The following is a 21,419-nucleotide window of genomic DNA, read 5'->3' on the forward strand; positions in this document are numbered from 1 at the left end:
GTCACTCTCCAAGTTGTCTTGGCTCGGCAAAGAAATAAACAGTAATTAAATGAAGTATCTAGCATCCTGTTGACAAGAAATGAAACAGTAGGTGTGGAAACCGCTGGGACGTTTGGCTGCCAGATATTGTAATGAACTGAACATTAACATTCTTGTGTCCAAATGTGAACCAAGTGAAAATGCTGTCTGGGAAAGGGATCTTCTACATGGAGGAAAACAAAATGAAGCACTTTCTTGGACCTGTCTGCTAAATAACTTTTTAGTACATGGAATTTGTGCTTTACACAAGGGGGAATCTTCCCCAGATTGTGTATTTCCCATGTTTTTTTGCAGATACTGTTTATTTTCACTGTCCTCTATGCAGACTTATAGCCATCAGTTTTCTGGCAGCCTGATTACAATAAAGACTTTAAGCCTGCAAATGAACACAAGCTAGCTGAGTGGCCCCATCCCCCGTGCAGGAGTTGTAAAAAGCAACGTTTTCCAAAAGGTAAAATACGAGTTCCTTACAGGTTTTGAAAAGTAAATGGGAGGTATATGCTTGCAGCAGGTGAGCCTATCCTGAAAACAGACTCCTCTATCCACAAGAAGCCTTTCATCAAGGAGACGAAAGTGCAGCACTTCCAGGCACACTGGAGGTGATACGGATGCCTCAGTCTGTCAGTGCCTTGTCCTCTTGGGCCCCAGGGCTGGTTTTGCATTAAAGCTTCATACAGAGATTAGTGGCTGGTCCTGAAACGCAGAGAAACTTTCTGCCATTTTTTCTCTTTGCACAGAGTTTAAGATCATTGCAGTTTTGCACTCATCGTTCAATGGGAGCTTGTTTGATTTCTGGGTTGGAGCTTGATCAAAGGTCCACTGAAATAAACATACCACTTATACTAAACTTCATGGGCTTGGGAATCAGGCAGTTGATCTTCCTGAAAAATTTCCAAGAAGTAGAGCTGTAAAGAAGTATTTGAATGATGTCATGGAACTTGTTTGGCACACAGGAAGGGCAGGGAGTTCTGGAGAGAAGCTGCAGCTTTACAGAGAAAAAGAAGACAAGGGCAAGGCAAGAATATGTTAGGAAGGATGCTTGGACTAAGTGATTGAGAAAGAAGTTTGAAGAAAGCGTCACAGACCTATACAGGGATATAGAGATGAAAGGCCCAAGATGAGAATCAAGTATTCAAACTGAATGCAAAAAGCAAGAGGAAATAATTGGCAACGTTCAAATGAAAAATGGCATGGATAGAATGGGAGGAGAGAAGACTTTGAATACCAGTAGTAGAGAAAGATTATGTAACACAAAGTGAAGAAAAAGCAAAGTGGGAAAAACAGTGGCAGCCCAGAAAAAGAAACAGGCTGAGAGCAGAAAGCAACTTGTGGATACGAGACCATGTTGTACCTTTAAGTGTACCTTGCTTATGTCTCTGTGTATAAATGTGTGTAAAGGAGCATGAAGTATTTGGTAGTTAAAGGACTATTTTTAATCTGAGAGGAATGAATGAGTTTGCTACGTGTGCATGTTCTCTCCATAAGAAGTTCATCTTCTATGTATTGTGCTTGCTGTCAGTGCTTTCTCAACGAAGAGAGAATATATTGCGCACCCAAGTTTTGGGCTTCTGCTGTAATTGGTATTTCTATGCAGAAACATTTCTGCAATAAGACTAACTTACTGTGGCATGTTTTTTTCAAGTTATCTGGCAAACGATGCTTCTGAAGATGTTTGCACAAGCTTCCTGTCATTTTTCCTATTTATTACAACTTTTCAAACTAGGGATTTAAAATTGACAATATTAGGCTATGTGCTTTCTCAGTTGAACTAGTGTAATCTGGATTGATCAGCTCATTTCTCTATTGTCAAGTCAATTTGCCTTCACTTGCCAACCCAAATAAGAACTGAACTTCAAATAGATGATTAGAACTTTGTGTTCTATTTAAATACTTGCTTTTGTTGTGCTGGTATGTCATTGCCTGACCACTCATAATTAGAGCTTGTTGAGAGATTTTTAAATGCTATTATATCAAAACCAAATTTTTCTAGTCAAAACTAAGAGGAAGAGGTCCAAAATAGTGCATAATTTAGTGGCTGGAGTACTTGAGGGAAGACTTGTATCACGCAGATCTGAGCCTCCTTCTTGTGTAACGCACAATCCAGTAGGACCCTGATAAGCTTTGTAATGATACCCTGCAAGGCCACTCAAAAGGACATGCTTTATTTAAGGGTAAGCCTTAAACCAGAGTGGTCTTATTTGCTTCAGAATCAGTAGTTAAGGCTGCAGGGATGTGCTGGTTGGCTATAAATGAGTATTAATGTTCAAAGACATTTGACTATAAATGAGTATTAATATTCAAAGACATTTGATACTTTAAAAAAAGAGGGGGTGGGGCAAAGAATAAAAAAGGTGGAAGTGAAACTTCGAACCTATTTAAAAAAGGTGTTAAGATTGTGTTTCCCTCAAAAAAAAAAAAAAAGACAAACATGCAGTCCTATTCATCTATAACAGTTTTAGCTTATCAGTGCTCACCAGAATACAGTGGCTCAGTCCTGCTCAAACACAGGTTGCAGTAGTTTGTCTTGTGCTTGTGTAAGGTATGCATGTAGACAGGAGAATTCTTGTGAATTCTGGATTTCATGCTTTACTTTTTAAGGGCTTAATCGGATGAGTTTCTGAAGGTATAATCATCATCTTACCCTGTCAAGCTCTATTATTCCTTATCCCATCTCATATTATTCTATTTCCCATCTTACTTGATACTGAGCTGTCAGTGTATAATCTTCATTTGGCCAACAGGTGACAAGAAAAACTAATGAGCGGATAAATCATTGCATCTGGCACTGTGAACATACACAGATGAAATAACTTATAAAGCTTATTCATACTTCACATTTTTGGTGCAGTATGCAAAGGCGCTGTTGGGTTAGGGCAGGGTAGACTTAAAGATCCAAGAGCATTTCCTAGGTGTGAAGAAGAGCTGTGCAGATAAGCAGTACTGTGCCAAAAATAAGTTTTGAGATGTGAAGAGAGGAACCTAGGGAAGGAGGGGTAGGAACTGTACTGAAGGTCTGAGCACCAGAAGGAACAAGAGCAGAGATCCTTAGAAAGGTTCTTAAAACTGTGAGCAGTGGTATGACCAAAGCCTGTTTTCTGACAGAGTTGTATTTCAAGGCTGCATACATCCCAGTATGGAACTCTGATATTTTGCAAAGTTTAAGCAGAAGCTTTGATAGGAGTTATTGCCTTGCCAGATACTGTTTTTACGAAACCCGCAGAAACTTACTAACACACTGTCAAATTTGGTTGTAATTGGAAAATAGCTTCAAAAGACTTCTAGGGGAGAACAGACTGGCTCATACGTGTATATAAGCTTTAAAACAAATATTTTCTGCCTGGATTTTAATGTCAAATGCTTTGGTCATGGTGTTTCTTTTGCTTGTAATGACCAAGTTTGAGAAAAGAGACACTATCAGTTATTCATCACTGGTGTCAATGTAGTTAATTTGTATTCATGCAGAACCCATGCCATTAAAGTTCATTCAAATTCGGTGTTACTCCTTTTTCAGAGTCTCTTCCAACAGCAACAAAAAACCTCGTTTCCTTAATTCTAGGGATGTAATCCTCTTGCTGAGACTGGTCGAAGCAAACTGCAAAATCAAAGAGCTGTCCTAAACCAACAGATCTTAAGAGCAGTAAGAATGCGAGCTGGTGCTGAAAATCTTTTAAGGTATGTGTTGTGACTTCCTAGTTCTCTTGCCTAAGCAACAAAATTACTTTTTAAAATTTTTTTTTAAGTCTCTTAGCTATTGCTTTTTCCCAGTCCACCTAACCGCTCCCCTAACGTGCTGCATAAATTACTGCTGGATGTATGTGAATCTCCCTGGAGTTTTTTTAATGCTGTAGCTCTATAGAGTTATTACCTGCTATAAAGTGCACTTTCAAAGCTGCTGTGTTGTAGCAAATGAGCTGAATGTTAGACTATCTTATGTTGCTCAGTTTGATCAGCTTTATTGGTAGTGATAATGGCAAGTGAACCTTGCTGAATATTGTAATGAGTCCTTTTTACACCTTAAATCAAATAAAGGTATTGTCATTATGCTGTTGCTTTTTCCAAGATCTGTTAGATCTGTGCTCTGCAGTGGAAAGGACCATCAGCTGCCTTATTTATTCCATGTAGTGGTGATATAGGAGCAGCAGGGTAGCACACATCTAATTTGAGCTGGGTTACAATTGCCACCAAATTCTCCTACAGTTTGAGGTAACTGGAAGAGACTTTGCCCTTTATCTGTTATGTTTTGCTCACCAAATCTTTTTCTAAGACAGTTTCTTATGTGGCTGTCCCCACAGGAATAGCCTAATGTTGACCCTGTCTTGAAGCTATTACATCCCGTGATTAACTGCTTAGCAAACAGTCCTGTAGCTGCAAATTTCCCCAATACTCATCTGCAATAGTCTCCTATAGCGTCTGTTTCTCTGCAGCTGGAGGAACAATGGGTCTCCGAGAACAAAATAGTCAATATACTTCCCTTAGAGAAGTGCAAATGCTTGGATAAATTCACTTTTCTTAAACTTGCCATTAACTGATAGGTTGCCCTTTGCCTGTCACCTGCCTTTATCTCCACTCTTGGCAAGAGGTGATAGGTCCAAAGCTTATGTAGTTTTAGCCTCTGTGACTGACTACATTTTGCTTTGTTTTCTGATAATTGACTTAAGGAGTAAGACTTAGGGTCTTTTGCTACCTTTTGTATGCATAGCGAAATCCTTGTATCTGCTTTTGAAACTGAACACTGTTCATTCAGTAGATGTTTCTGCATGCCAACTCAGGAGTGTTTTGGAAAGGCTAAAGAGATGGGTAATATCTAATGTGAACACTGGTTACTCTAACATTCAACCTAAAGATGTCCTAAAGTTCGGCTCCTGATTTAACTGCTGAAATACTGAAGTTGCTTAGTGGGAACTAAGCCTGTTTGAAGAGTAGAGGATCAGACTGATTCCTAAGTTATTAAAAATCTAAAATGAATTTACACCTGTTAGACTATTAAAACTTGTTAGCTCTTTGAAAGAAGCAATTTTAAAAGTAACCTGACCACTAGATAGTTCACATGATTAGATGTATTTACAGTCTCCTAAGGAAAAACATGAATAAATGAGCTTTATGTGTTCTGATTCTATTTGCATTTCATCAAGTTGTAAAAGAAGCAAACCAACTGCTGTCCACAAGGAGCCTTCTGCAATAGGACTTGAGAAAAAACTGGAAATGCGGGTTTCTTTACTTTCGGCTGAAAGTAAACGCTAGGCTTGAAACAAATGATCCATATAGTGCAAAGACTCTGAAAGTCACCCTCTCCTTTTTCATTGTCTTTTTGTTCTGGAAGTTCTGAGTTAAAACTGAATTCAGAGTAGAGTTATGTGGATCTCAAGGATATCACATTGCCCCTGTTGCTGTTTGTTATGACAAAGTATGTCTACAGTGCAACAACATGAAAAGGTAATCAAATTAACTCTAAATTGGCATGGATGTTGAAAGCAATATAGCCATATTAGAGAAGTTCACCTGGATGGACCATTTGGGCTTCTGAGAAAGATATTAGAATCCCTCCTGTGGAGGATGGTAAGTTAGACCAAACATGGAGCCTTAATAACATCATAATTAAATCACTGCTAGCGTCACAGCTCGCCCATAACTGGTGGTGGTGCTGCCTTTATCTAGGAAGATCCACTCCACCCTGAATTTGTGTCCAGTTTGACTTATGCAGGCAGCAGATGTTAACATTGCTTAATCTAAGCAATCTCAGGTGTTCAATAAAGTACAGCATAGAAAATTCACAGATAATGCATATTTATAATATGAAGTACAAGCTTAGAATTTTAGCCTTGGAATAACTAGTTCTTCACCAAGCTGCTCCATAAAACCGGAGGATTGTTCCAAGGGGAGCCTAGATGTAGGAGAGGGTTGTTCATAAATATTTATGTGGGTGAATTTTATCTTAAAATAAAGGTAAATGCAAAATGCTGCAAACTTAAACCAAGTTTGTTATTGTCTAATGATTTGGACTCTCTAATATAGGAGTACAGTATCTTAAGCCTGGATATGGATCAAGGCCTTTTATCTTAAACTCATACCTGTGGTTATAGATAACAGTTTAAGTCTCTTGAAAACAGTAATACTGTATGGAGAATCAAGTTAGAAATAGTGATATAATATCCTGAAATACACAAATAAGAAATTACACAGAAATGCTCTGGGGGGCTAAATACTAACATCCACTGTGCTGGCAGTTCAAAACGTTGTCATGTAAATATATAAATGGCAAAGGAAACAAGCAAACAAAAAAATCCTATTTGCATCTGACAAAAAAAATATAGAGAAAATTGTATTGTATTAAAAAGAAATATCTTTCTACCTGTATATTTGGTTGTAAAACGTTCTGTAGTAACAGTTTTATGGGAAAGTTGTTTTCTTTTATTCTTAAGATCAGCAGTCTCAAGAGATCATTATTCAGTTTATAAAGTGGGGAAGTCTTTTGAAAAAATATCTCCTGACTCCCCCCACCTCCACCCTCATATCTTCTTCTAGGAAAAGATCGCATAATCCAAAAAATAGGATAGTGATTCTGTTTAAGATGCTTTAGTTTTGTTGATTAATGTATCTGAAAATAAGCCTGACTCTTAATCACAGAAAAAAAATTTAGCACATAGCAAACCTTCTATGTATCTGCGTGCTGTTATTTGGAAACTATCCCAGGCTCTCTCTTGACAGAAAAAACCTAATAAATTCTGAAACATGAGCTCTTGTATCATCTCTTAAGGAGATAAAAAAAAAAAAATCTTAAAAATGCTGAGAATGCTAGCAAGGGGGTCAACCAAGCTTATGTACAAAAGCTTTTCCTCAGCAATAAAAAAGTTATACGTCTCTTTCTTTCTGCAGAGCAACCACCAACAACAAAGTACGAGAGCAGGTACTACTGGAACTGAGTTTTGTAAACTCAGACCTGCAGATCTTAAAGGAGGAATTGGAAGGACTTAATATCTCAGTAGAAGTTTATCAAAATACAGAGTAAGTAAAAAGCTAAGTTACTCAATAATTAACAGATCCTTCTGTTTACCACTGGAAACAAAATTGTTTCTAGGTGAGTGTGAATGCTGGACAATAATTGCGTGAAAGAACAGAGAGCTTGATAGGAAGAGAACATTTTTGATGGTAGATTTGTTGACTAAGGGTTAGTCTGCATATTTGTCTTTCACTTGAGAAAGGTATGTACCACTGATCCTTAGATACGGAGTTCCTTCGTGGAGGAGAGTATTGCAAGAACTGAAAGCTCTTGTGGCTTTATGGGGAGATACATGGCACCTAGCAGAATTTCCAGTACTAGAATGGCTAATCGGTTCAGTGCATTCTGGAGTGAGCAAACCTAGTGATATAATATCTGTTCTCAAATGCAGTGCATACAGCAGTCCTCTCTTTAGCTGGAGAGTAGAAGTCCAACACCGATTTGGAGCTCAGAGCAGACTTTGAGGTAATCTTTAAGGTGTGCACTTCAGTGATAGAAATTCATAAATTAGCTGGCTAAAATAGATAAATTTTTAGTCGATGAAGTTGGAATTGTTCCAAGATATTTTTCCAACTTTAAAGACCGCACTAAACTTCAAATTGCAATGGATTCCTCAAAGAGAAAACTTCAAAGTTAAAGATTATTCATTGCCTGAATACTGCAATGATTTCTGTGTCAGTTAGATGTCTTGTTGCTCCTAAAACTAAACGTTTACTATTTGATTAACATTAGCAGCTCAAGACACAAACTGAAGCATTTCTGTCATGGTTTAACCCCAGCCCGCAACTAAGCCCCACACAGCCGCTCACTCACTCCCCCCGGTGGGATGGGGGAGAGAATCAGAAGGGTAAAAGTGAGAAAACTCATGGGTTGAGATAAAGACAGTTTAATAGGGAAAGCAAAAGCTGCGCATGCAAGCAAAGCAAAACAAGGCATCCATTCACTCCTTCCCATCAGCAGGAGTGTTCAGCCATCTCCAGGAAAGCAGGGCTCCATCACACATAATGGTTACTTGGGAAGACAAACACCATCACTCTGAACGTGCCCCCCCTTCCTTCTTCTTCCCCAGCTTTATATGCTGAGCATGACGTCATATGATGTGGAATATCCCTTTGGTCAGTTGGGGTCAGCTGTCCCGGCTGTGCCCCCTCCCAGCTTCTTGTGCACCCCCAACCTCCTCGCTGGTGGGGTGGGGTGAGAGGCAGAAAAGGCCTTGACTCTGTGCAAGCACTGCTCAGCAGTAATGAAAACATCCCTGTCTTATCAGCACTGTTTCCAGCACAAATCCAAAACACAGCTCCATATTAGCTACTACGAAGAAAACTAACTCTTATCCCAGCCAAAACCAGCACAGCTTCATATGAGGGGGGTGTAATTTTGGGTCCCTCTTAGCACTATTCTCAGTTAGGTGTTAACCTCCAGGTGGACTACAAGGAATTCTTAATGTAGAGGGACTAAGCATATTTCCAGTGAGGTATCTTTCAACTAAATGCTGACCTTGTGCAAAATATCTACGTTTCATTTTTCTCAAAAAGAAACTTGTGCTAAAGTTCCTGCCCTCCACCCCCATGTCAAACTTTGACAACTATTTGATGTGAAAATGTTTTTTGTTCAAGATTTTACCAGTCTTCATAAATGCATGTGAGCATCCCACCATGGCTGTGGGAATGAGAGCAAGACTCCACAAGTACTAGTCTTTCTTCTAGCTAAAGAATATTTGAAATATTTGGATTCTCAATGAAGGGTGAGCCGTAGATCAGGCCCCAAGGCAGGTAGAAGCCTTGCGGCTGGACAGTAGTGCTTTTTATTCTCTCCTGATCCTATTTCCCCAATCTGTTTTGAATGGTGTTTTACCTTTCTGATGCTGTTCATTCTAAGCTCGAAATGCTTTTTATGTTCCATCAGCTAAAATAATTCACTCCCTTTGTAACTGCTCTTCAGCCTTTAATAGCAAATAGCTATTAATAGTTGCTCTCTGAATCTATTGTGCATATAGTCATCAACATGAGGTCACACCCATGTTACTAGGTTACACCAATCTGAAGGGTTGGCCTTCCCAGTACTTCCACACATCTCAGCTGGATTGAGAAGCGTGACGCTATTTCTACTCAGTTCTGGAAATCCAGGATCACCTCCCTAACTGTTCAATGCCCCCATAATGTTGACTCCATGGGTGTGGCACCTTAGAAACTTAAAAAATAGAAATTCACTTCCTTTGAATGACAAATGCTGGTGTCTACAGGGACCGTGGGTGGTACTAGAAATCAGTAAGTTAGGATTTCTTTTGCATGTGTCTCACTTCCTTTTGGGGAAAAAGTCTTGATATAATCTGTTGTAAAACTGTTGTGGTTTGCCCTAAAAGCATCATCAGAAATCAGATCATTTGCACTACCTGCAGTGGTGTTTTGGCTCTGTATCCTGGAAGTCCTTTTCAAGCTAGCAGAGCCACTTTCTGGATCGTGCCAACCGGTTTAAGGACTCTTCCTCTGCTGAGGAAGCTGCACTCCTACTCCCACCTTTCTGAGGTGGAGTTTTCACCAGTAAGAAAGTGATTTTGCTGGCTTTGCTGCTAAGACCATAAATGAATCTCACCCATAGGATTTTGTAGTTGGTAATGGAACGCTCTAAACAATGATTAGAGAGTCAATCAGTTGTTTTCAGGAAAAAGGAAAATGTCAGATAAACCTTATAATTGCCTGATACTGATCCATTAAACCTACTCAACAAACTATGTATCTGGAAGCAATTCTGATCTTTCTTTTTTATAATTGGGTAATATGCTTAGTGGAAGAGCATTATATGTAGTTTTTGAGGGAGAAATGGTGCTCTTGAATTCTTAATAGTCTTATTAGCTAGCATTGTTTACTAATATGATCTGGTTTTAAGTCTCTGATACAGATGTGTATTCTCTTGAGGATCAGATTTTTTTTAAGTCACAGTTCTCATTGCCCTTTGATATTTTAGAGGTTGACTTGTTCAGAGGTTAACACCTAGCATTGTCTATAAACTAAGTAGTTCTCAGACTTCCTCGTCTTAGACCTTTCACTGTTAAAGTTGGTATACTTTGGCCCTGCTTTTCCCCGTGTTAGATACACATCGCTTCTACATATGAATCCATTGGTAGCATGTAAAATACCGATAACTATTGATGATTGCCATAGCTCTTACCATGGCAGATCTCCTAGCAGCTGTGGAGCTGTTTTCTGTCCATATATCTTGTGCAGGTGTATAAAGGTTGAGCTAAATTGCAGTAAGCCAGCCTTTGAGAGTCTCCTTTTCTTTCCTTTGAAGGAAAAATAGGCTCAAATGAAAAAAAAAGCACAGGCAAGTAGCTTTCCTCATTCTCTTCTTGAGGAGTCATAGGCCATTAAGTAGACTTTCTTGGACAGGAAGGAACCGTTGTAAACTATGTACCTTTTACCTGAACACCCATCAGCATACTAACTTTCTGTCATCAAATGAAACAAAAGTAATTATCTTATCAACAGACAAACAGAAAACAAATATTTCTGAATCTTTTTGGTTTTTTCCATAGAGAGACTTTCAGCATTCCCTTGGTACCTCTTGGCCTGAAGGAAACCAAAGAAGTGGACTTTACACTCCCCCTCAAGGTAAATTTCTGAGACACATTTCAGAATGAATAGTTAACAGAAATAACTTCCATTTCAGATTTGTTTAAAAAAGCAGAAGTAATTTAGTACAAATTATTTTTTGTTTCATTTGCCCTAAAACTGAGATCACAATGTGTTTAAAAATTAACCACCAATTATTTGGGTCATTGCTAATATCTAACTAGGACAAGAGATCAGAAAATGTTGTAAGAAATCCCACTGTAGAGACAGTAGAGTTAAACCAACAAGAATAAAAAAATCCTTCTACATTTTTTTGGTTCCAATCAGACTATTGATTACTACTCTAAGTGTGAAAGGAAGTAGTAATTAAGGTTTTACTCAGCATAACGCAGTGATACTCCAACCTGCGCTAACCAAGCTAGCTCAGTTGGGAAGCAGTGTTGCAGCCTTAACACTGCTTGTTTGTTGGCTAATACACTTTGCTGGCTATTTGAGCCACCTTCTGTACTTTTTTTGGACTACTTACTGTGTATTGTGCAATGTAGATTTTATCTCATGGTAAATCATCTTATATCACCGTAGCATTTGTCTCTGCTTTTACTTCTGTAGGTTAATCTCCATGGTCAAATTATGGTACCACTTTATGCCATCTCAGCTTTGTTAATTTAAGTGGAATTGCGCTAATATAGCTGACAAGAATTTGGCAGTCTCTTTCTGGTAACAAGTTTTTATGGTCACTTGATTCCCTTGTTGTTTTAGCTAACAGGGTTCATTTGTCGCTTTCAAAACCACTAAGTGTTGTTGTTTTAAAACCCAATGAAGTTGATGTAATAGGTGTTTGGTTCCTTTACACCAGACTGAAATTTCTTGTCTCGGATACCAAATCAAATTATTAGTTTTATTGTCTTTTTCTAGTCTCACTGCTATATGTTACTATACTGTGGACTGGAAGGGAGTAGACAACATGCAAATCACAACTGAATCAATTTTGTACTGTTTGCAGCTGCAGAAAAAAATTAATGAATAGTTTAGGTTAATTTTAGGTATTCCAATTTTTTACCTTTTTTTTTTTTTTAGGACTTTATTCTGGAACATTATAGTGAAGACAGTTCTGAGTATGAAGACGAAATAGCAGATCTCATGGATCTGAGACAAGTAAGTTCAAGTATGGCATACCATGAGGTCTTTTAATCTACAGTTGTAAATAACAACATTTGTATGGAATCAGAATATGCCACTATTACTTATAACTTACCATATTCTTATTGACTCCATTTCTGAGATATGGAACATGAATCTCCATTGTCCAAGAGCTTTACAATCTGAGTAAAGAACAAGTGAAGAAAAAGATGAAGTTATGCAAAGTGATCGAGCTATTGACACAACTTTTTAAACCTTGTAAATCTAAGATTTGTCTTCACTACTTTCTTTAAATTATTTTAAATTTAGCAGGAAGAGTGTTGAAGTGAATGCATCTGGCAAAAGACTGTAGTAGAATGGTGGTTACTTCTAACTATTGTGTTTCCTGTATTATACTAGAAACTTAAACTTTCTTTGTAGCTTTCATAAAATACCTACAATCTGTATTCAATTAACTCTGAGACTTGCCAAACAGATGCCTTTTGCTTCTTTAATTAACTCTGCGACTTGCCAAACAGATACTCTTTGCTTCCTTAAAGGTTATGTGCAACTGAAAAACTCTTTATTTGGAATGCATCCATATGGCCTTAAGCTTGCTGTTCTCAGATTCCACACATTTCTATGATATGCAGAAGTCCAAGGGAAGCAGAGCTTTATCCTTGGTGTTTCAGTATTCATCCTGTAACTCAACAGAATACACTTTAATCTATTGTATTTTAAGGCCTGCCGCACTCCTAGCCGAGATGAAGCTGGCATCGAGATGTTGATAAGCTATTTCCTTCAACTTGGTTATGTAGAAAACAGATTTTTCCCACCCACCAGGCACATGGGAGTTTTATTTACATGGTAAGTGTGTAGTTCGTGTCCATCTTTTGTCTTTTTTTTTCCAGAACACTGTTAATCATTAACTGTCTTCTGCTTAAATTGAAGCATGTCAGCGTGTTTCTGCCCCCCACTCCCTGCAGCGTGTGTTGTCAATTTTTTTTTTTTAGCGTTAAGAGTAAACCTGAATACAATATGCCCTTTTCATGCTTAGAGTGAAGCCATTGGCTAGATTATGATTTGGGCTACAGGTTAGCACAAGGGAAAAAGAGAGAGAATAATCTTAATTTTGGACAACTGCAGATGTTTCCTGGACTCTGAACCTTGGTGCACGAAGCAGATGGGGAATGGGTCAGACCTTAATTCCCCTCCTTCAATTTGTTAAGAAGAGTATTTGGGCCAGAAGAGAGGTGAAGCGACTTAGTTTATTATAGTGGAGTGTTTACTACATCTATGAGCAAAGTTTGACTCTGAATTCAGAATTTTTATTTTTATGATGAAAAAAGATGACTACCATGCAGCCAACAGGAACTGTTAAATTCCTAGTCATAACTGCAAGAACAAACTCTAAAATACAAGCTTATAGAGGATCTGACCATGCCAATAGCTGATCTTTGGCAACATCTAAGTACGAGAACATAGCAGCACATATGTATACTTCCCCAGTATACTCTCAGCCTCTGTGATGTTTTCTAGGCACTTCTGAGTTAGATAAAATATGCTTACGGAGGTACTGCTGTAAAACCTGCCGAAAACTAAGCCTCAGATAAAGCCATTCTCTGGCTTGCAGCACTTAGATTGTCCTCGCAGTACATAATGGTATTTCTATTCACCTTCATTTTCACTGTAGCAGAACAATTATTAAGAATTCCACTGCTCTTTTGGAAAATCAGAATGAAAATATCTGTTGTTTCAATGGACTCTGCTAATCTTAACACTTCTAATATTTGTTTCCCAAGGTATGATTCCTTCACAGGTGTCCCAGTGTGTCAGCAAAATCTGTTGCTTGAAAAAGCTAGTATTTTATTTAACATTGGAGCCCTTTACACCCAGATTGGAACAAGATGCAATCGTCAGACCCAGGCTGGACTTGAAAATGCTGTTGATGCTTTTCAGAGAGCTGCAGGTACAAATTTAAAAATATTGGGAAGGTCTTTATGCAAATGTTCCTAATCTCATCCTGACATCCGGCAGATTTCTGCATTACCCAAAAAAGGAAGAATAGGGAAATTCAAGAAGCCTAGTGAAGAGCTGAGATGAAGCTTTAATTCAAAACCTGGAACAGTAGTCTGAACATGCAGATAAAGACAGTGAACGCTGTGGTTAACGATTAATAAACTGCAGTTCAAAGGTCTGAGTAATAGCCCTAACGTTAACCGCTTCACTGTTCATTCTTTGTTTCACCAACGTAGCTGCTTTTACCTCAGTGATATTACACTGGTGTAAAATCTGTACAAGAAACAATTTAAAGGGTTGATAAAGGGTTTAAAACCTAGTTTTCCATATGGTCTCTTCACAATTAAACTTACTGTGTTCTCTGGTGGAATTTGCAATTCATTGGAAGTTGACTACCTATTTTCCATAGATTCCAAAGGCAAACAGGTTCAAAATAATCAACCAATCTGTGTCCCAAGCGAAGAAAAATACAAATTCTAATACAGGGAATCATATCCCTTGAACTAAGATGTTATACAAGCTTTTGTTCTGTTTTTTTTCCAAGTAGATTTTCTAATTTTTTTGTAAATGTCATCTGTGCTACGCATAATGCTTAAAGACATGACCTATGTAATTAACATGTACGATAAATCTATTTCTGCACTAACAGTCTGTGGCTACTGGTTTCCACTGTATGAGTAGCTTTATCAGCTACAAACTGAGGACCAGTGTTAGATTGTCATAAAACCCCTCTTGAATACACAGCTATCAAAAAAATTTGGTAGTATTTCTTCATGCATTTATTAAATAAATTATTTTTCAACCTTTGTATTTCATCTAAAAAATTTCAGTACTTGAGAAATTTCTCCATTTTGCTGCTGCTTCTTCCATTTTGCAAATAAAACATCACTGCTTTTTACTTCAACGTATTTGCAGAACAGAAGTAATTCACAAGTTGAAATGCATCATTTGCTACCACAGTACCTTTGCAGGGCCCCAAAGCAATGTGCTCAGGAGGCATTTCATTGTACCTGTGCATGGCTCCGTAACACTGTTCATTATGTTGGTAGAGACATGATATAGAGCATGTATTAACCATTTCTCTGTGCTGAATGGAAAATGTTGCACAGAGTTTATCCTCAACAAAGCTCTCAGTGTGTATATGCTTACTGCATAAGCAGAAATACGTTGAGAACAAAAAAAAAATCCGCCCCCCCCCCGTACTTTCAGTTCCTTTCAGTAGGGCACTCTATCAGTACTTGGGATGTGCCTGGCAAGGGGCAGGTGGGTTTTTTTGGTGCAAAAAGGCAGAGACGGCCATAATGCAAATTTGTGTAAGGGCATATTAATAAGTTAAAAGATACATAAAAAATGAAAAATCTCAGAAACTGATATAGGAAAATGCAGCACAACATGGCCAGAACTGAATGTAGTGGCAAGAAGTAAGATTACAGAAGATGGGACATTTAAAAAGCCGAGGTCTTATCGTTACACTTTTGTAGTATTATCAGCAATTAGCAGGCTAGTAGAACTCACTAAACCAGTTGGATGACGTGCATGCTGAAGGTTACGCTTCCATCCGTGAAACTGTTACTTAATGTTTGCACTACAGTTAGTGTTTGTTTTTAATTTGATGAATGATAGAAATGATTAATATGTTGGTAGAACCAAATGTCTAGAGCAGAATCTGATTTTATCCTATTAAATATACTGTTCTAGTTTACTTACAGGGATGGAACTGAGCTTTCACTGGGACACACAATGCACTTAGCAGCATCTGAAAAGGAGACTCATAATTAATTAAGTTTATATGTTTGTGGTTTTTCCTTCCATCCAAGGGCTCTACTGTCACCTCCTTATAGTTGCGTAGATTTCTTTTTCTTTCTTGTCCTATGTAAAAGCCCTAGCCTACCACTCCCAAGTACAAGTTGCATTCAGTTCAGCACAGCTTTATGGTCAATCACAAGAACTGTTATAAGCGAATCTGAAGGTATTGCCCTTAAAACTTGCAGCTTCTGTTGCTCTTCTGAATAGTAATTTTGAGAACTGTGCCTGGAGATGTTTGATGGGAATGCAAAGCAAAACCTGTAGGTCAGTTTAATTTCATGTGTACTAAGAATCCCTTCAGATTGCTATAGTGCAATACTAGAAAGCATGCTTTCAATCTTAATTATTATGGTACATGCTAGAATTAAGTTCACTTGTTTCTCTCTTTGTAATGCTGACAAAACCATTTTGTAATTTCAGGAGTCCTAAGCTACTTAAAGGAGACCTTTACTCACACACCAAGTTATGATATGAGCCCAGCTATGCTGAACGTACTAGTGAAAATGATGCTTGCACAAGCTCAGGAGTGTGTTTTTGAGCAGATTGGTCTTCCTGGAATACGCAATGAGTTTTTCACACTAGTGAAAATGACACAGGAAGTTGCCAAGGTAAAATATGAGACTTAAAACTTGGTCTTTCAAATAACTGTTTACAGTGCCATGTTACTAGCTACAGCCTCTAGTAATACTAACAGAATTTATTAAACCTAAATGCTAACAACCATTACTGAAAACCAAAAGTAATAAGGGACAGCTCATAAGCTACAATGAGAATCACAACCTTTCAGAAGATTAAAATGCAAATAGCTGCAATTTAAATATCATTATTTTAGAACTGTTACGATTTGTTTTTAATTCATAATTGATGAAGTTTAATAGAAACACACTGGAACACTTGGGCAGTGAACTGGCTGAAGGTTTTTTACAAGCTATTTATCATATTGCTCTTTCAAACAGTACAGATCTTGCCCACAGAGCAACATACAAAAGGACAGGGTTGTTTGTGTAGTTCCCTGTTAAGTATTGAACACAACCTGTCTGTTATTTCCCAGCAGCTGGAGGTTATGCAAACCTAAAAAGCTTAAGTCCAAAAGAATAACTAAATTGTAACTGGGGGAAGGACCCTGATGAGCAGAGTCAGACTGGTAGCTGCAGAGCTGTCTTGGGACTTGGCTGAAAAGTGGAGAGGCAGGCTGTGCCCCAGGAGGTAGTGTTCGTACTTGATTGAGGTTGTTGACATCAAAAATTGGGTATGCTAACAAGATACGAATATGCTTTCTGAGCCATTTCAGAGTAGAAGATATGTAATTGGTTCCACACTAGATAAACGGGCAAAGCCTATCCTACCAATCCTGTAAAGCCACCCTGACTTACCTGTAGGATTGATCAGCTGCAGGGGAAAGAATTTTTGATTCTGCCAGGTGGAGTTGTTTGATCCATTAAAGTAGCATTCACTGCTTGAAAAACTGTTTTATTTCCTCTGCATAAAGGATAGTAGCCCAGTTTTAACTAGACCACACAAACTTAAGGCTGGATATTACTCCACAGTTTCAGAAATGAAGCACAAACCTACTGTATGAGTAATATGCTTCACGCTTTTTCTCAGCTGAATTAACCCGATGAGATGTATTTGTAAATTAAAAACCATTTCTTATATGGTGTTTTGATTGAACTCTGAAGCCATATAGATTGACTGACTTAGTCCATCTGTTCTTGTCATAATTGATTTTCTTTTCTTGTAAGGGAAAAATCAGAGATGGAATTTCAAATTTTCTCAAAGCTTATTTCCAGCCCTCTCTAACCATTCCCCCCCCCAATGTGATGCACATGAAATTATCTTAAGGCTGAATATAATATCCCTTACTTGAGCTCCTAATAACTAATGTTAAATTCTCATACTTCAATTCTGTGCTTTATTTTAGGTGGGAGAGGTTTACATGCTGGTTAACACTGCAATGAATCAGGAACCAGTGAAAGAGAATATCCCCTATTCCTGGTCTAAACTGGCACAAATAAAGTCAGACCATTACAAAGCTCTGGCACATTACTTCATTGCCACCATTCTGTGTGACCATGAATGTAAGAATCATACATTTTCTATATATTCATATAAATAACAATATTAGACCAAATTATAATTGTTTATGTGTTTATGAATAAGACTAGGAGTCAGGAACTTTGGGGTTTCAATATATGTTAATCTGTGGCCATTTTCCCGTTCGGATATGAGGCCATGCTTTTTTGTCCTTTACAGAAGAATGTGAAAGTTCAATAAACTAACTTTTGCAGAAACAAAAGAAATATTATATCTGTTATATGCCACTAAATTGTTCAATTCTTGTCAGTATGTTCTGGCATATAAGTATTACTTACAGACTGCAGATGATAAAACTGATAAAAGTCCTAAAAACTTGAAATTCCCATCAATATATATGTGTAAAAATATGTGACTGCATTTGGAGAGAAGGTAGTAATAACTACACAACAATACACCTAAAGGAACAGGGCACCAAGAGATGTATAATGGTTAATGTTCTATATCAATTATTATAGTGCAGTCCGGTGATGATGAAGATCAGCAGGAGAAAGCCTTGTCCCAATTGTATGACTACATGCCTGAAGGACTGATGGTTCTCACCGTTTTAAAGGACAAAGTTCAGAGAAAACAATTAGGTAACTGCCAGTTTCACACAGCTACTAGATACAGTTCGAAAATTATCTTGTATTTATTGTCTGTGGAGGACAACCAAGAGTTTCTAATTTTTTTCAGGGAAAGCACATTTGCACAAAGCCATTTTTTACCATGAAGAAGCTCTAAGAGTCTGTGGTCTGTGCAAAAAGCTTCGAAACATTGATGTTCTTCAAGAGGTTTTGACAGCTGCACATAAGCGCTCACTTCTCAAATATGCTCAGCAAGAGACGGAAGATGACTTTCTCAGTCTAATCCAGGCTCCAGATATCCTTCGTAAGTATACACAGCTAGAAATAAAGGGTATCTAACCATACACATATATGCTTTCATAGGGATATGCCTTTATTTTATATATATATGTATACATATCTAATATGTATCCATACATAATATAAATAATGTACAGGTTATATACTGTACATTTGAGTTCAGATTCCTTACATGTTTCGTCAATCACAGTTAAATGAATTTTGTTACAGCTGCTTTACAGTGTTTCTGTCTCTGGCCACACCATTTTCTGGGGTAGATAACAACGGTTATTATTTAGAATTCAGCTTTTTCTGGTGACTATCTCGTGAGCTAGAAAAAATGAGGAAACTTTAAAAGCTAAAATCATATGGGGGAAAACTAATAACTGTTTCTTGTAGCATAACTCTTACACTGGTCTAAGTTAACTCAATTTCACTGCTATTGGTTCTTCCTACCTTAGTCCAGCTCATCCAGCTCTTTCTTCATTGGAAGCAGTGGGAAAGAACGAGTGCTGGTTTTTAATTTATTTTTCTTTGAAAAATATTTAAGAGGAGAATAGCATAGTTTTGTTTGGATGGATTGTTTTAAGTTTTCTGTATTGATACTATGAGCTCTGAAGATATTTTTAAGGCAATTCAGATATTTGTCTTACATATTTTCACAAAAATGAGTTTTTCTACAGCCTGGTAAGAATTTAGGACAAATTTCTTTCTAGCTTGGAATGCAAGAAAAATAAAGTTATATGTCTTTTAACTAATACTTGAGAGAAAATTAATTTGTTTTTCTTTTTGTTTTAGCTAAAACAGAATACAAAATAGAAACAATTGCTCCTCAGTTTTCCAAGGTGAAAGTTAAAGACTTCTTTCACAGGCTGGTACGTAACATGCTAATGCTGACCAACCTCTGTCATTTTGCTAGCAAGCAAAATTCACTCTAACGTGAGGGAAGGGACTTAAGTATTTCAGCCTGAAAAAATGATCCTGTAGTAACTGGGTTTTTTTCAGAAGTTATTGGAGAGATTGTTCCTAGCTTCAGAGGTATAAGTCAACTTGAGACTAGCAAAGAATAAAAGTGCCATTTGTATATGGCTTTGCACAGCATTCATTCTTGATAACCTTTATAAAAGTCCCATGAAGTTTCAATGGATAATTGCATACAACTTAAAGGCGGGGAGAAACACGTAGTACTTGAAGGTGGGCATGCAGAACGTGTAATGTTGCATGCTACAAAGCCAGTCTTTCAGGTGGCTCTGTGTGTATCAGTGGGCAAAGGGAATTGGGAGTTGCAGTTAGGATCAGAATATGCAATGTTTCATGAATCAATTTATCTCCTCCAAAATGGAGTAATATAGGACTTTAGAGCCTGCTGCAGCCAAAAGATTCTGCACACCTTAACAGAGATTTCAGAACAACTTGGCAGTTGCTCTCACCCCACTCTTTGAAGTATCACCTGAACAGTCATGAAGTAGGGCTGAGCACACCTTAAACTTCTGGGATAAATCTCACTGTTCCATTTCAATGGAAGTAGCTGGAAGTTAACCTGAGTAAAACCTACATAAAATGAGCTTAAAGCATTATAACTTAAAAAAATAGAAACGCTTACTTACGAATGACAGTAAACCATAACGTGCCTGCTGCTATGTTACCGCCAGGGCCCGCTGACAGTGTTCTCGGCCAAGCAAAGATGGACGGCTCCACGTACCATTCACATCCACCATGAAGAAGGAGAGCTAGGATTTGGTCTTAAAGGAGGTTCGCCAGTACAGATTTATTGTCTTGATCCAGCTTGTTCTGCAGCAGTAAGTACATTGGTGCAATATTAACAATTTATCTCCAGACTCTAGCGTTACAATCTTTTAAATGTAACTTCAGCTTGTTTGTACTGGTGTATGGAGTATTTATTGAGTTCTGCTATACATCAGTATAGTCAATTCATATAATCTGAACACATTTTCAGTGCTATAAACACCTTAGATGTTAGAGTATCCGTATCCCTGACGTAACATTAAACTAGAGTTGATTTCTTCCTCTGTTCACACTTAATAGATAAAAAGTCCCAAATAATAAAAGCAAATGTTATTCCCCATCTAATTCAGGAAGTTTAGAAGGGATAAAGGCTTTAGAAAGTAGCAACAACAATAAGGATGAGGATCAGGAAGGGAAGGCAAGATAGCACATGCCCAAGGAAAAAGAGGGGAAAGAGCATATTATTGGCTTCTAATATGTTGTTCTTTTGGGGGGAAAAAACAAAGGGATAAAGCAGCATGCAGTGATGAGCACAGTTTAGCTATAGGAAAGGCAGAAGCAACCACAGAAGTACAAATAAAAATACCGAAGAAATAAAAGTAAAAACTGGAGAAAATATCTCATGGGGGAAAATAGGGTAGCAAAAAACAGGTTTCACTTACTTAAGGAGAAAAGTAAAAAGGACATAAAAAGAGCCAACATTTGACTATGCCAGAATCACGTTTATCAATGGTAACTCAAATAGGTAATTTGTGTACTTGAAAAAGTTGCACGTTTCTATGTTATGTACGCACTTTTGTTCCGTGTGTCTGGCTAGACAATGGTTTTATAGCATCTAAAAGGGAAATGCCTTTAGGGCAGATACTGTATGATGACAAAAACATTTTACACATCTTCATAATTCCAGATAATAACCTGTGCAAAATTTTTTGACAGTCGATGGGCCTGAAAGAAGGCGACTACATTGTTTCAGTTGGTGGTGTGGACTGCAAGTGGCTTGGAGTGAATGAGGTGCTGGAAAAACTCAGAAACGTGGGAGAGCAGCCCATTGAGATTGAGGTTATCAGTTGCCAGGATACAGCAGCATCTATGGTATGTAATGAGGCAAATATGTTTTGCAGATTGGATATGTGAGGCTTTTTTCAGTTTCCTGGCTTCAGTCCCTGATTGATGTTTACTTTC

At 37.8% G+C, this 21,419-nt stretch overlaps 1 protein-coding gene across 1 annotated transcript in view; it reads left to right on the forward strand.

Annotated features, from left to right (window-relative positions):
* The window catches only part of RHPN2 (rhophilin Rho GTPase binding protein 2), a 33,048-nt gene that overhangs the window by 8,912 nt on the left and 2,717 nt on the right, over positions 1–21,419 (forward strand). The window contains exons 2-14 of the mRNA XM_076349158.1: positions 3,596–3,711; positions 6,913–7,041; positions 10,572–10,647; positions 11,686–11,763; positions 12,470–12,594; positions 13,530–13,696; positions 15,973–16,160; positions 17,474–17,630; positions 18,105–18,224; positions 18,322–18,516; positions 19,290–19,366; positions 20,144–20,290; positions 21,174–21,329. Of these exons, the coding sequence (XP_076205273.1) occupies positions 3,596–3,711; positions 6,913–7,041; positions 10,572–10,647; positions 11,686–11,763; positions 12,470–12,594; positions 13,530–13,696; positions 15,973–16,160; positions 17,474–17,630; positions 18,105–18,224; positions 18,322–18,516; positions 19,290–19,366; positions 20,144–20,290; positions 21,174–21,329 (1,731 nt within the window). The remainder of the gene's footprint in view (positions 1–3,595; positions 3,712–6,912; positions 7,042–10,571; positions 10,648–11,685; positions 11,764–12,469; positions 12,595–13,529; positions 13,697–15,972; positions 16,161–17,473; positions 17,631–18,104; positions 18,225–18,321; positions 18,517–19,289; positions 19,367–20,143; positions 20,291–21,173; positions 21,330–21,419) is intronic.

This window comes from Aptenodytes patagonicus, chromosome 11, assembly GCF_965638725.1.
Source record: "Aptenodytes patagonicus chromosome 11, bAptPat1.pri.cur, whole genome shotgun sequence".
Lineage (NCBI taxonomy): Eukaryota > Metazoa > Chordata > Aves > Sphenisciformes > Spheniscidae > Aptenodytes > Aptenodytes patagonicus.